Below are 14,232 nucleotides of genomic sequence, written 5' to 3'. Positions count from 1 at the left end.
TCACCCTCAGTAACCTCCTTCCCTCACCCTCAGTAACCACCTCCCCTCACCCTCAGTAACCACCTCCCCTCACCCTCAGTAACCACCTTCCCTCACCCTCAGTAACCACCTTCCCTCACCCTCAGTAACCACCTCCCCTCACCCTCAGTAACCACCTCCCCTCACCCTCAGTAACCGGCTCCTACCTCTTGCAGCATGCGTCAGCGAGGGCGTCTACTGTAACTGCGACGCGGGGCAGGCGCGCTGGCTCGGCGACGAGGGCTGGATCCGGCAGAAGGAGCATCTCCCCGTCGCGCAGGTGCTGGTCGGAGACACGGGCGCTCCGGACGACGACAGCGAGGCGTACTGGAGCCTGGGACCGCTGCGATGCACCGGAGACAGTGAGTAGGGGGAGGAGGTTAGGCTGACCGGGGAGGAGAGGGGTTGAGCGCAAAGGTTGAGTTGAAATTTTGTTAGGGCAGGTTGGCGTCAGTTAGTTGCGTCGAGTCGCTAACTTGGATTCCTCAAGCGTGGTTTGAGTTAAAAGTTTGTTAGTGCAGGTTGGAGACAGTATAAGTGGGGTGGAGTCACTAACTTGGATGGCTACCTCAAGTGGGGGTCGAGTTAAAAGTTTGTTAGAGTAGGTTGGCAACAGTAAGTGGGGTGGAGTCACTAACTAGGATTCCTCAAGTGGGGGTCGAGTTAAGATTTTGTTATCAACTTGACAACAGTGAGTGAGGCGGGGTTGTGAAGACCACAGGGGAGTGTTGTCAAACCTTGCCCCCTCACCACCTTCACACATCCTCCGACCTTCTGCTCTGTCGACATCCGACTGACCGTTCCCCTCGGTTCTTTCAGCGTTGTTCGACAACATGGTGACGTTCCGCAAGGAGGACGCGTTCGTGGCGTTCCCGCGGCCGCCGCTGCGCGGATCGTTCGACATCTACCTGCAGTTCAAGACGACGGTGGCGGCCGGTGTGCTCGTGTACTGCGACGGACCGCAGGACAACTTCCTCAAACTCACGCTTACCGGTATGCAAAGACTGCGCGGGGGCAAAAACTTTCCCGTTCCTCCTCCCCTTCCTTCGTTCTCAAGTCCTGTTCTTTGCTGTGTCATTGCTACGCATGGTATACTATGTTTATTTGCTATGTCTTTCATGCAGGTAGTCGAAGTTCTACGTCAGTCTATGGTAGTCCATGTAACAACTCGCGTAACAATACCCTCACATAACAACACCCTCACATAACAACACCCTCACATAACAACACCCTCCATAACAACTTTACAATAAACACACCTCACATAACAACACATAACAATCCCTACACATAACAACACCCCTCACATCACAACACCCTTGCATAACAACAGATGTAACAGCCCTCACATAACAACACCCTTGATAACACACCCTAACATAAACAAACACCCTTCAATAACAACACTCGCGATTCTTCCATCTCCGCCAGCTTCATTCTTCCGCCTTCTTCATCTTCCGCAGGGTGCTCGCTCGCTGCAGTGCCCAGTAACGCTTTGGCGCGGCGCGATGCAAGATCCTGCAGGCTGAAGGTGGCGCCGGCGTTTGCGACTCGACGACGACGCGTGGCACGCCGTGCAGATGGAGCGCAATCGGCCGCGCCAGGCGAATGGTCGTCGTTACGGCGGCCAAACCGACTGCAATCGCCGAGGCGGCGGTCATCTTCCGTGAGCTGACTGACGAGCGACCTGACGATCGGTGAGCGAGGCGGAGGATGGGTGTGGAGGCTGGGGGAGGAGAGAGGAGGGAGGCTGGTGGAGGAGGAGGGTGAGGGAAGGTCGTCGGCGACGGCCGGCAAGCCGACCGGCGTATCGCCGAGGCGGCGGGCCATCTTCCGCGAGCTGGAACTGACGAGTGACCTCACGATCGGTGAGGAGGGGGGCGAGGACGGGGAGGGATGTATGGAGGGAGGAGGGGGGAGGCGTTGGAAGGGGAGGCGGCAGGCCATGCTTCCGTGAGGCTGGAACTGTACGAGGGACTCTACGGATCGCGTGAGCAGAGGGTCGGTGGAGGGCAAGGGGGAAGAAGTGCAGGGGGTAAGGTGGGGATGAGAAGTGAGAGGATTCAGGTGGAGTTGAGGGTGTGAGGTGGGAGCTGAATGTGAGCGACTGACGATGCTTGTGAGCGAGGTAGGCCGTGAGGAGGGAGGCGGTGGCGTGAGGGGGAGGCTGGGGAAGTTAGGAAGGGGGACTGTGGACGGGGGGTTGCCACGTAGTGCACTCAATGTGAATACTCACTCGCACTCACTGTAACACTCGCACTCACTGTTAACACCCGCGCCTCAACTGTAACACTCGCGCTCACTGTAAGCACTCGCGTTCATCTGTAACACATCGCACTCACGTAACAGCTCGCACTCACTGTACACTCGCGCCTTCTACTGTAACCTCGCGCCACTGTAAACACTTCGCGCCCTCACTGGAAACACTCTAGCGCTTCACTGTAACACTCCGCGCTCTACTGTAACACTGTCGCACATCACTTGTAACACTCGCGGCTTCACCGTAACACTCGCACTCACGTAAACAACTTGCCGCTTCACTTGTAACATCGCGCTCACTGTAACACTCGCACTCACTGAACACTCGCGCTCACTGCTAACACTCGACTCACTGTAACACTCGCAACTCACTGTAAACAACTCGGCAGCTCACTGTAAACACTCGCACCTCACTGTAACACTCGCGCTCACTGTACACTTGCGCTCACTTGTAACACTCTGCGCTCACTGTAACACTCGCACTCATGTACATCTCGCGCTCACATGTGACACTCGCACTCACTGGTGAACACTCTGGCACTCACTGTAACGCTCGGCGCTCACTGTAACACTCGGCACTCACTGTAACACTCGCACTCACATGTAACACTCGACTCACTGGAACACTCGCATTCACTGGATACATTCGCACTCACTGTACATCGCACTCACTGTACCACTCGCGCTCACTCGTAACACTCGCACTCACTGTATACATCGCGCTCTACTGTATCACTCGCGCTACTGTAACACTCGCACTACCCTGTACACTCGCGCCTCACTTGTAACACTCGCACTCAACTGTACACACTCGCGCTCACCTGTAAACACTCCGGCGACTCACCTGTTAACACTTGCATCACTGATTAACATCTCGCCTTCACCTGTAACACTCGCGCCTCACTGTAAACACTCCGCGCTCGCTGTAACACTCTGCGCTCACTGTAACACTCGCGCTCACTGTTGTAACACTCGCACTCACGTGTAACACTCGACACTCACTGTAAAACACTCGCACTCACTGTAAAACACTCGCGGTCACTGGAACATCGACACACCGTAACAACTCGCCGCTCACTGTAACACTCGCACTCACTTGTAACACTCGCACTCACTGTAACACTCACACTCACTGTAAACACTTCGCGCATCACTGTAAACACTCGCACTCACGTAACACTCGCCCGCTCACTGCTAACACTCGCACTCACTGTAACACGTGTCGCACTCACTGTAACCATCGCCACTCACTGTTAAACACTCGCGCTCACAATGTAACACTCCGCTCACTGTACACACTCGCGCTCACTGTTTAACACTCGCGTCACTGTAACACTCGCGCTCACTGTAACACTCGCCGCTCACTGGAACATATTCACACTCACTGTAAACTCGCACTCACTGAACATCGCGCTCGCTGTAACACTCGCGCTTCGCTGAACACTCGCGCTCAACTGTAACAACTCGGCCATCACATGGTACACTCGCGCTCACCTGTAACAATCGCGCTCACTGTAACACTCGCGACTCACTGATACACTCGGCGCTCACTGTACACTCGCGCTTCAACGTTGACATTCACACAGCGTAACACTCCGCTCACTGATAACACTTCAACACTCACTGATAACACTGCGCGCCTCACTGTAACACTCAGGCGCTCCTGTAACGGACTCGCGCTCACTGGAACATGTCACACAGCGTAAACTCGCCGTCAACTGTAAACACTCTGCACTCACTGTAACACTCGCGCTCACTGTAACACTCGCGGCCTCCACTGTAACACATCAGCACTCGACTGGACATTCACACAGCGTAAACAACTCAGCGCTCACTGGACATCTTCACAGCGTGCGCGTATTTGTTGTCGGCTGCAGGAGCGAAGACAGATCGCACGGAGGCTTTCGTCGGCGTCATGCGGATTGCGCTGATAGGTCAACGGTTGAGATGTGGAACCTTCGCGGCGCGGCCGAGCGCGCGGTCGTGTGGTCTACGGAGTCCTGGCCCGGCGACGGCCCAAGTGCGCCAGCGCCCCCTGCGATGAACAACTGAACGTGCCTTGGAGCGCTACTCGTCTACGCGTGCAACTGCACGACTGACCATTCGACGGGGAGATCTGCACCGAGTGTGAGCGCGAGTCCGATTGTTAGACGGGCGCTGTTGTTTTGTCTTCGACGGTGTTGTCGGATTCTTTTTACTCGTTTGCTACTGAAGCCTTTGTTGGATTTGCGTCGAAAATACGAAATTAAGGAAAAGCAAAGGAAGGACGGAAACTTTTGTCGAACAATAATTTCTTTTTTCACCAACATTCTTTTTGATTTGCACGACACCCGGCGGACCATAATAACGTTCACATGACGACCGTAACAACTAAGTCTTTCTGGTTGATCGTAACTAAGGCTCTCTAGCAACCATACACTAAACTCCTGCTGCGACCGTAATAAGGCTCCCCGGCGACCGTTAACTAAGTTTTCCCGGCAACCGTAACCTAACACTCCATCTTCTCCTGCGCATCATCCTCTGCAGAGATTGGCGTGAAGCTGCGAGCTAAGTGATTCAGAATTCGATTCTTGTCTTTATCTATTAACTTGTTTTCTTTCTCTGTGCTCTCAGCGCATGTATCATGGTCATAATTTGTAATTGGCGATCAAACCTCTTTTCCCGATCCCCGTAACTAATGTTTCCCTGCAACCGTAAGGTGGACGCTGCCCATTTCCTCACGGCGCATCATCTGTCGCCAGGAGTTAAAAATTGGCTGATAAAGACTGCCGCGCTCTCGCGCACCGCTTACGAATCTGCACGATTCGGCCTGCGCAGCACCCCACCGAGCGATATCCGCGGTGTTGTAACTCTTTGGGACTGGTAGCACGACGCGTGCCAAGGGGGCCATCGTGACCTGTCTGTTACTCGCTTGGCCGCCGACTTCTTCTCGATGGAGTTCACGAGGAAGGTTAGGAGAGTGGGAAGCCGGTTGATTGATCAGTGAGTTGGGAGGTGAGAGAGGAGCAGGGAGGGGGGAGGATGAGGACATGGGAGCTGACGGGCCATAGTAGGGAGGAACGAAGGAGAGAGCGACCAGCTCGAGAAGTGAGGGGAGAGAGAGGCGTTGGGGGAAAGGATGAGGGGGTGAGGTGAGAGAGAGGAGGACGGAGGAGGGGAGGGATTGAGTAGGATAGGAAGAGAGATAAACAGCGAGTAAGAACGGGTTTGTGCCACAATGCAAACAGGCGAGAGGTTGTTAGTGCGTGTCGCCAAGTGTGACGGAGAAGTGGGTGGAGAAGGAAGAAACGCGACGCAAGTGGGGACGAAGAGATCTACATCGATAAATTCGGATGTATTGTTGGGCGTAGTTGTCATGTGTGTGCGTGTTATCCTTGATACGTGGTGCTGTGCGTGCGTGCGTTGGCGTGCGTGCGGTGTGTGTGTGTGGTGCGCGTTGCGGTATGCTGTGTGTGTGTTGCGCGACAGCGGTGTGCGTGCATTGTGCGGTTTTGTGGTGTTTCTTGTGTGTGTGTGTGTGTGTGGTGCACTGTGTGGTTGGGTGAGTGTATATGGGCTGTGCGTGTGTCGTGTGCCGTAGCGTGCATGTAGTGTTGTGGATGTGTGTGTGTGTGGGTGTGTGGTGTGCGCTGTATATGTGTGCGTGTAATGTGTTGTTGTGTGCGCGTGTGCGATGCAAATGTGCGTGATGTGTGTGTGTTAGTGCGCGTTGTGCGTGCATTGTGCGTTGTGCTGTGTGTGTGTGGTGTGTGGGTGTGTGGTGGTGCGGTTTATATGTTGTGCGTCGTGCTGCATGTGTGTGTGCATGCCTGCGTGTGTGTGTCTGTGCGGCTGTGTGTCTGTGTGTGGGTGTGGTTGTGGCGGGTGGTGCGTGGTATATGTGTGCGTGTGTAGCGTGCCGGTGCGTCGCGGTGCCGTGCGTGCGCGCGTGTGGTGTCCGGAAACCTTCACGCGTTTCGCACCACGTGTTTCGCTGGCGTTCGTTCGTTTCGCTCGCAGGCCGCCGTCAGGTTCCGCTTCTCGTACGACGGCCGCGGCACGGAGCTGGTCATCGAGGACGACCACGTGCTGACCAACGGCCGCACCATGAGGTGCCAGTTCAGCAGGAGGACAACGCCGGCACGTATCTACAGCGGTCAGGTCCACCCACCCCCTCACCGCAAGAGACTCCAACTCTCCGCTTTTGTGCGGGGAGATTCTCCCGTTTTGTGGCCCATTTCCAAAAGCTCCCGTTTCTCCCGCTTAAGCTGCAACTTATTTCCCGCTTTTTTTTAAACTGCAATTTTCTCCTCGCTTAAGTTTCGTTTTATACGCCCAATAAATAAAAAGATTGTGTTAAATAAAGTGTTAAATATATTAAAAATAAGTGACAGAAATTAGGTTACGATATTACAGATGCTATTATCACTTTGTTTCTTTCATAAAATGAATCAAACAAATGATGTAAAAAATAGCTTGTTTTAATACTAAAAAAATCCTTAAAAGATCCAGGAGCATTCGTAAGGCGGCCCTGGACCCACCGTAATCTGGCACTCGCCCTTCCGCGATTCGCTCGGCGCCTCAGAGTGTTGGTCTACCAGATTTGCAGGGGTCTAGGGCTGAGAATCTCCATGGTTTAGGTATGTTAGGGTTGGAGTCTCTGACCCTTCCTCCAGTTTTTGGCACCAGACAGTGTAGGTGTGACCTCGGCGATTTCGATGCGGACAGTGTAGTGGTAACAGAGGGATGGGTGTTTACCACTCCCTCCTCTTCACCCAGGGAGGCGGCTGATGACTGAGAAGTGGTGCCGAAAATGGGGGATTTCGAGGTGGTCCATTTCGCGTCGTAAACAATCCCCATAAAGGAATCTCTTACGCGTTAAAATTTTCTCCGAAAGATTCGGTTAAAGAATTTTTGATATGGACCCCCCCCCCCTCCTTGTTTTTGGCCATGTCAATAAGTCTCACCCAATACGAAAGTTGATGACAACCGGCAGCAAGTCGCTTCACATGCCGCTTGTCCACTTTGCCTTTCGCCAGATCGACGAATACGACGAAGGTCGCAGAAAACAATTGACATCCTCCGCCGAACACGACACGCAGGCCTCAACCAGCTACTCTCCATTATACATCGGCAGAATAGTAAGATATGTAGAGACATTAGAGATAGTGTAGAAATATAGAGATATAGAGATATTGTAGAAATGTGAGAGATATGTAGAAATAATAGAGATAATGTAGACAATATAGAGATATATAGAGATAGGTGGAGAATATAAGAGTACTGTAAGAATTAGAGACATATAGAGATATGTGGATGATATAGAGATATGCTGGACATATTAGGATATGTGGAGATATAGAGATATAGAATATGTTGGAGATATAGAGAATATAGAATTGCATGGGCACATGCTTTGGTCGCGTCTGCCCCTGCACTGCAGATCATGGCGTCATTGGGGCTTAAAGTTTGTTCACAGTCTCTCCTCAATTTCTCATTCACACTCACAAGCCCTACCTCCTTCCCTCATCCACATTTATTCACACTGCTTTCTCCTCTCTTTGTGTCGTTTCTCCTCTTCATTCGCTTCTGTGTGTGTTGACCCCTCTCCTCATTTTGCTCTTTCATTCTACCTCCTACTTTCTTCTTAAGCATTTCACACCTTTCTCCCTCCCTCTCTCGCAACTCCACAAAAAATATACCTGCCTCCCTTCCCTATCTCACATCCACCCCACTTCTTCTTCTCTTCCTATCTCACATCCAACCACCTCTTCTTTCTCTTCCTATCTCACATTCACCCTCCCTTCCTATTCTGACATTCACCCTCCCAACCCATCTCACATTCACCCTCCATCCCCATCTCACTCATATTCACCCCTCCCTCCATCTCACATTCACCCCTCCTCTCATTCAAATTCACTCCTGTCTGCCTATTCTCACACATTCCCCCCTCTCGTTCTATCTCACATCACACCCACCTCCTCTCTTCTTCCTTATCATCAACATTCACCCCTGTCTCTCTCTCTGTCTCACATCCACCTCACTCCCTCCTTCATTCCTATCTCTTACACTTCACCCTCACCTCCCCTCTCTATTCACATTCACCCATCCATCATAAATGGAGCACGTTGCTCTATCGTTAATAACTTGGTTATCTTGCAGAGACGATGTCACGACGCGGAGGGCTTAGTTTGGTGCCATATTCAGCGGCACGTGCAGTTCGATGAAGCTCGGTATTTCCACTGTTGAAGCGACTTTTCGAATGTACCCATGTCACCCACATTTAAAGGCCGAGGTATGAATGCCAGCTGTGCGCGGGCGCGCGAAATTCTTTTCCCCCACTCGAGTTCCCGGACCCCATAGATAGTGTTTTGTGAATATACGTTCGTCTATATATATGGATTGGGATTTATAGTTAGCTGTTAGGTTTCGGGGTGTACTGGGTTAGGTTAGCGGTTAAGGTAGGAGGTATTCATTTTACATTGTTGCTTCGAGGAAGTCGACTTGTGCAATGGAGTGCGCTGATTGGCTGTGGTCCGGAACTCAAGTGGGCAAAAAAATTTCGTGAATTTCGGGGCGCCTCCTGTAATTGCCCACAGTGACCATACGGACGGCTGTTACGATTGTCTGGTCAATTAGAATTTCTTAATTCGAATGTTTGAAATTTTAAGCGACATCTAGATCTTGAATGATCGAGTTAAGAACAAAGAGTCGTCTGCTGGCAGACGTATTCGATGTCGCAGAGTCACTAATTAACACCTTTACTGTGCCAGTGTGCGTTGCGATGCTTGCAGTGCGTGCGGTGTGTGGTGTGCATACGTTGCGTGGGTGTATGTGTTTTCTGTGTGTGTGTGCGTGCTCTGCGTGCGTGGCGCCTGTGCCATGCCGTACGCTACGTGTGATGTGATGGTGTATGTGTGCATGGTGCTCGCACTCGCGCTGAATGCGATGTGATGTGTGTGCCGTGTGTGTGGCCTGTGTATTCGCTCGACCACCTCATCTTCCCCTCTCGCACACCCTCCGCGAGCTCGAGGGCAAGATTGCGGTCTCGAGCGGTCGTTCGATGCGGTCGGTCGTCGCGTGACGCGCATCCGCGCCCGAACGCGTTTCGTCTTGCCGCGCCAGTGATCGACAGAAGCCGCAGTGTAGCGTCGGGCCTCGTCAACGGAAAGGAGGAGCAACCGCAGCAGCGCCCATACTCCGGCGGTTAGGTGCTGGGTGGCGCGCACCGTTCTTATGGGAAGGAGGCCGTAAGCGTTGAGTCAGTGTGATTCTGTCGCGTGTACTGTTGTGTATGTCATAGTTGTGCGCCATACTCGGGGCGCGAAACGGTCGCTTGTCGTATCAGGGTACTACAACTATATGCTACCCGCAGTAGTTGTAGTGTGATATTATGTTTATACTGATTTTTATATTGAGGTTATGTTTAGGTTAGGTGTTAGGCGTTAAGAGGTCACTTCTGTAGGTAGCAAGTCCTGATATACATTTGTGTATACATATATGTACCTCGGCCGGCTACATGCATATGTGAGTAACTGATACGACAAGACCTTTCAGCTAGCGTACTCCGTGGTAGGTGCTGGCGCAGTTTACACAAGTTTCGGAAGGAGACCGAAGCGTCGAGTGTATTGTCTATGTGAAGCTGTATCTCGTGCTGTATTTTTGTTTACTATGGTGAATTGTCTCCAAACCGGGGTGTTGCTTGGTGGTTTGGGGTATGTTTTATGTAACAGCGTCGGTGGGCCTGTATATTATCATTTGTGTATTGTCGGGGAAGACGTGTTGTCACGTGTAGTCGTATTTGTTGCGCTTACTGCGTTGTGGAATTGTTGCTATTGTTGTGCCGCCTGTTATTTCGTGTCGATATGTGAAATGGTCGTGTTGGTATAAGGTGCGTATGTGAGGACTGTGTGTAACGTAGTGTATGTCTGTCTGACTGTCTGTCAAGTGTCGTGCTGCTGTTCCTCCATCTCACGATCCGTCGCTTACTCGCCATGACGCTTCTCTCCTATCTTCTCTTTCAGTCATTGTCGCGCTGCTGTTCCTGTTTTCCTCGCGTACTACTCCACTCACGATCTGCTGCCGCTCACTTACTCGCTGTCCTCCTCTCTTTCTCTTACAGTTGTCGTCGCGCTGCTGTTCCTGCTGCTGCTGCTCTGCCTCTGACTATCGTGCATCTCTCCTCATCTTACAGTTATCATCGCTCCAGTCAGCTCACTGTGAACTGTTTAACGACTACACTAACTTGTAATCCTGTAACCTGTCGGGCCCTGTAATGTACACTTTCTGTACTCGTAACTGTACACTCCCTGTAACTGCTACACTCCTGATATTAACTTCGTAAACTGTACACTTCCCTCGTAATGCTACACTCCTGTAACTGTAACTGTAGGCTGTTACACTCCTGTAACTTTACACTGTACACTTCCTGTACTGTAAATGTTACATCCATGTAACTGTACACTCCTGGGTAACTGCTTAACTGTAACTAGTACACTTCTTGTAAGCTGTAACTGTACACGTGTCCTGTACTTGTACCACTCCTGTTAAGCTCTACACTGCCTGTAACTGTAACTGTTTACACTTCCTGCTAACTGTACACTCCTGTAACTGGTAACTGTACACTCCTGTAACTGGTACACTACTTGGTAACTGATTACATCCTGTAACTGTACACTTACTGCTACACTGTACACTCCTGTAACTGATCGACTCCTGTAACTGTACACTCCTGTAACTGTACACTCCTGTAACTGTACACTCCTGTAACTGTACACTCCTGTAACTGTACACTCCTGTAACTGTAACTGTACACTCCTGTAACTGTACACTCCTGTAACTGTACACTCCTGTAACTGTAACTGTACACTCCTGTAACTGTAACTGTACACTCCTGTAACTGTACACTCCTAGTAATGTACGACGTCTGTAACTGATACACTACATGTACTGCACTCCTGTAACTGTACACTCCTGTTAACTGTACACTCCTGTAACTGCTCGAATACTGTGAACTGCAGCCTCCCTTGTAAACGTGTACACTACTGTAACTGTTAACACTGTACCTCCGTGTAACTGTATCAACTCCTGTAACTGTGTTACCACTCCTGTAACTAGTACCCTCTCCTTCTCTTACTTGTCTGTCGCGCTGTCTGTCCTGCTGCTGCTTCCTCTGCTCGAGTGCTGCTAGCGCCGAATACATCGCACGTACGCAAGCGGCAGCTACCTGCAGGTACGAGGACACAGGGAGCCGACGAGCCGCGGAGGACGCCGAACCAGGCCGTCCAGCTCGTTACCCGGACCGGCGATCCCGACGTCGCGCGCCGCCAGGCGAGTGGTTCATCTAGCCGCTGGCAGGGGGCGCCGGTGCAGAGAACATGGGCGGTCGCGCGCCGCGCGATGTGGTTACATCTAGCGCCGGCAGGGGCGCCGTTGCAGGCGCGGGACGTTGCGCGCCGGCGCGAAGTGTTCATCTAGCGCCGGCAGGGGGCGCCGAGTGCAGAGCGGGCGTTGCCGCGCCTGCGGATCTGCGTTCATCTTAGTCCACCGGCAGGGGTGCCGGTGCATGCGCCAGCGGCGATTCGCGCGCCGCTGCGAGTGGTTCGTCTAGCCGCCGGAGGGGGCGCGCTTGTCCCGGCAAGCGGCATTTGCTTATCGGCGACAACTGTATGACCTCAGTGCGACCTCTGCTTGTGACCTTGACAAAGAAACAGAATGCTGCAGTCGCGGCGAGAGAGCGACGAAGGTGGCGCTGAGGACAATGCATCGTGGTTGACGACGGACGCACCCCGCCAGGTGGCGCTCTCCGCAATCGCCGCAACGATGCGAAATGGAGTGTGGAACACGAGAGTCATGCGAAATCGGCGCCGGCCGCATCTGATCAACACAGTGTGACGCTAGCACTGGCAACCCCCCAGGTGGCGCTAGCGCTGGCAACCCCCAGGTGGTGCTAACAGCTCGGAGTGAACCCCCAGGTGGTGCTAGCGCTGGTGACCCCGCCAGGTGGTGCTAGCGCTGGCAACCCCCAGGTGGTGCTAGCGCTGGTGTGACCACCACGCACGGGTGTTTGCTAGCCGCTCGGAACCCACGGTTGGTGCTGCACTTGGCAAACCCTCGACGGTTGGTGCTAGCGCTGGGCAAGCCCACCAGGTGGTGTAGCACTGCGAACCACCATGGTGGCGCTTGCAATGGCGCGACCGACATGTCGCCGGAGCTTGTGATGGGGACTAGGATGGAGCTGCCGCGCGCAGCGAGGCCGCCCACACGCGTGCATTTCCGCTAGCTCGTCGCATGGTTGGCTCCGCCCAACGACAGCTAGCGTTTCTACCAGTGGTTCTTAACTTTTTCTGAGTCATGGACCCCTTTGAGAATCTGGTTAAATCTATGGATCCTTCCCCAGAAAAATGGCATAAGCCGCTGGATACGAACTTTCAAGTGGCATGATTAAAGTGTAACTAAGGACCCCCTGAAGCCATCCACGGACCCCAAAGTGGTCCATGAACCACAGGTTAAGAAGCCCTGGTTTATAATATCTACTCTGTATAGTTGGATTCGCCCTTAGTCATTCGTGCTGTACTCGCAACACGCGTCTCTCTGATCTCTCTCTCTCTCTCTCTTTCAATACGACGGTGATTATGTTATGATAATGTAGCGTCTGCCTAACGTGTTACCGACATTGAAACAGCACACAGTTGAAATAATGTAATGTGGTGTTAATGTAATAATGCACCCATGCGCACTCATATTCGATGCATAATTAACGCACACCAGTCGGCTTCACAAAATCTGCACTATTTATATTCCGTTATCAAATATTTCATTATCATTTCGTTAAAAAAATCCGCATGCGACATTTTGTATTGCAAATGTATGTGCTGCTCTCGAAGTGCGAAACTCAACGAGCATTATTTGAAATCCAAATAAGTCCAAGGTGAGAAATTCCATATTAGATTTTGATCCAGTGAATGTATGAATAGGGGAAGGGGGTTGAGTGTGAAAACGATATACGCTCCACGATTCTGCAGCCATTCTATATGATGCTACATAAAGCACACGTACTGCGTGAAACATTTTGCCCACGATGAGTTTTCCGGTCTCTCGCTCTGGCAGCAGGCAGCTGAAAGCGAACGCTCGTGGCATCGCACTGCACTCTGGCGGCTGCCTGCACGCGACGGCAGCTGTGTTTCTAGTCATTTCACCCAGAAATCATTCATTCTCGACTCTTTTAATCTCACCGGCACCTCATCCGTGAAAAGTATTGTCGAACCTTTGTTCGAAGCATGTTGTTTATAATTATCTGTGTCTCATGGTCACATCTGCACTAAATATGGAGAAACAGTTGTGCGAAATCGCAGGGCTGTGTGAGAGTAGAGATGGGATTAAGCACATTATTATTCTATCCGCCAGTGGCGCTGTATTCTCACGCGGCGATCCTCGACCAATTATTAGGAACCAATTAACGTGTAATTAACACGCTGCATCGGCTCAAAGGCAGCGTGACTGTGCGTGTAATTTTAATCTGCGGATTGTGTACATATACATCTGTTGTCCAGTGTGTTTTTATTCACCTACGACCGTCTTTTATTAGTATTATATATTATTATAATAATAATTATTATGATTTTATTGATGACGATGGTCGAGTTGCGAATCTCGTATATATTGCGATGTGCATCATTTCGTGTTTGTATATTGGTGTTTATTTAACGATGTATTTTTAACATCGACCGTACGTAGTAACCACTATAGGCTCTTGCTGCGAGATTAGAATACTGTGCACCGGGGGTAGGTCATAGCACTCACATTGTAGAAGAGGAATCAATTGTTTCAGCCATCTTGAAATCATACAATTTTCTATTGCGTGTAACACACACACACACACACACACACACACACACACACACACACACACACACACGCGCGCGCGCGACACACACACACACACACACACACACACACACACACACACACACACTA

The 14,232-nt window shown here is 51.5% G+C and overlaps 1 protein-coding gene across 1 annotated transcript in view; it reads left to right on the top strand.

Moving 5' to 3' along the window:
- The window catches only part of LOC106812186 (neurexin-4-like), a gene marked incomplete at its 5' end in the record, with an annotated part of 50,263 nt that overhangs the window by 29,596 nt on the left and 6,435 nt on the right, over positions 1 to 14,232 (top strand). The window contains one exon of the mRNA XM_014816009.1: positions 6,279 to 6,410. Coding sequence (XP_014671495.1) covers positions 6,279 to 6,410 — 132 coding nt within the window. The remainder of the gene's footprint in view (positions 1 to 6,278; positions 6,411 to 14,232) is intronic.

Source organism: Priapulus caudatus, unplaced genomic scaffold (genome assembly GCF_000485595.1).
Source record: "Priapulus caudatus unplaced genomic scaffold, Priapulus_caudatus-5.0.1 Scaffold617, whole genome shotgun sequence".
NCBI classification, from domain to species: domain Eukaryota; kingdom Metazoa; phylum Priapulida; class Priapulimorpha; order Priapulimorphida; family Priapulidae; genus Priapulus; species Priapulus caudatus.
This window is presented reverse-complemented; position numbering and strand designations above follow the sequence as displayed.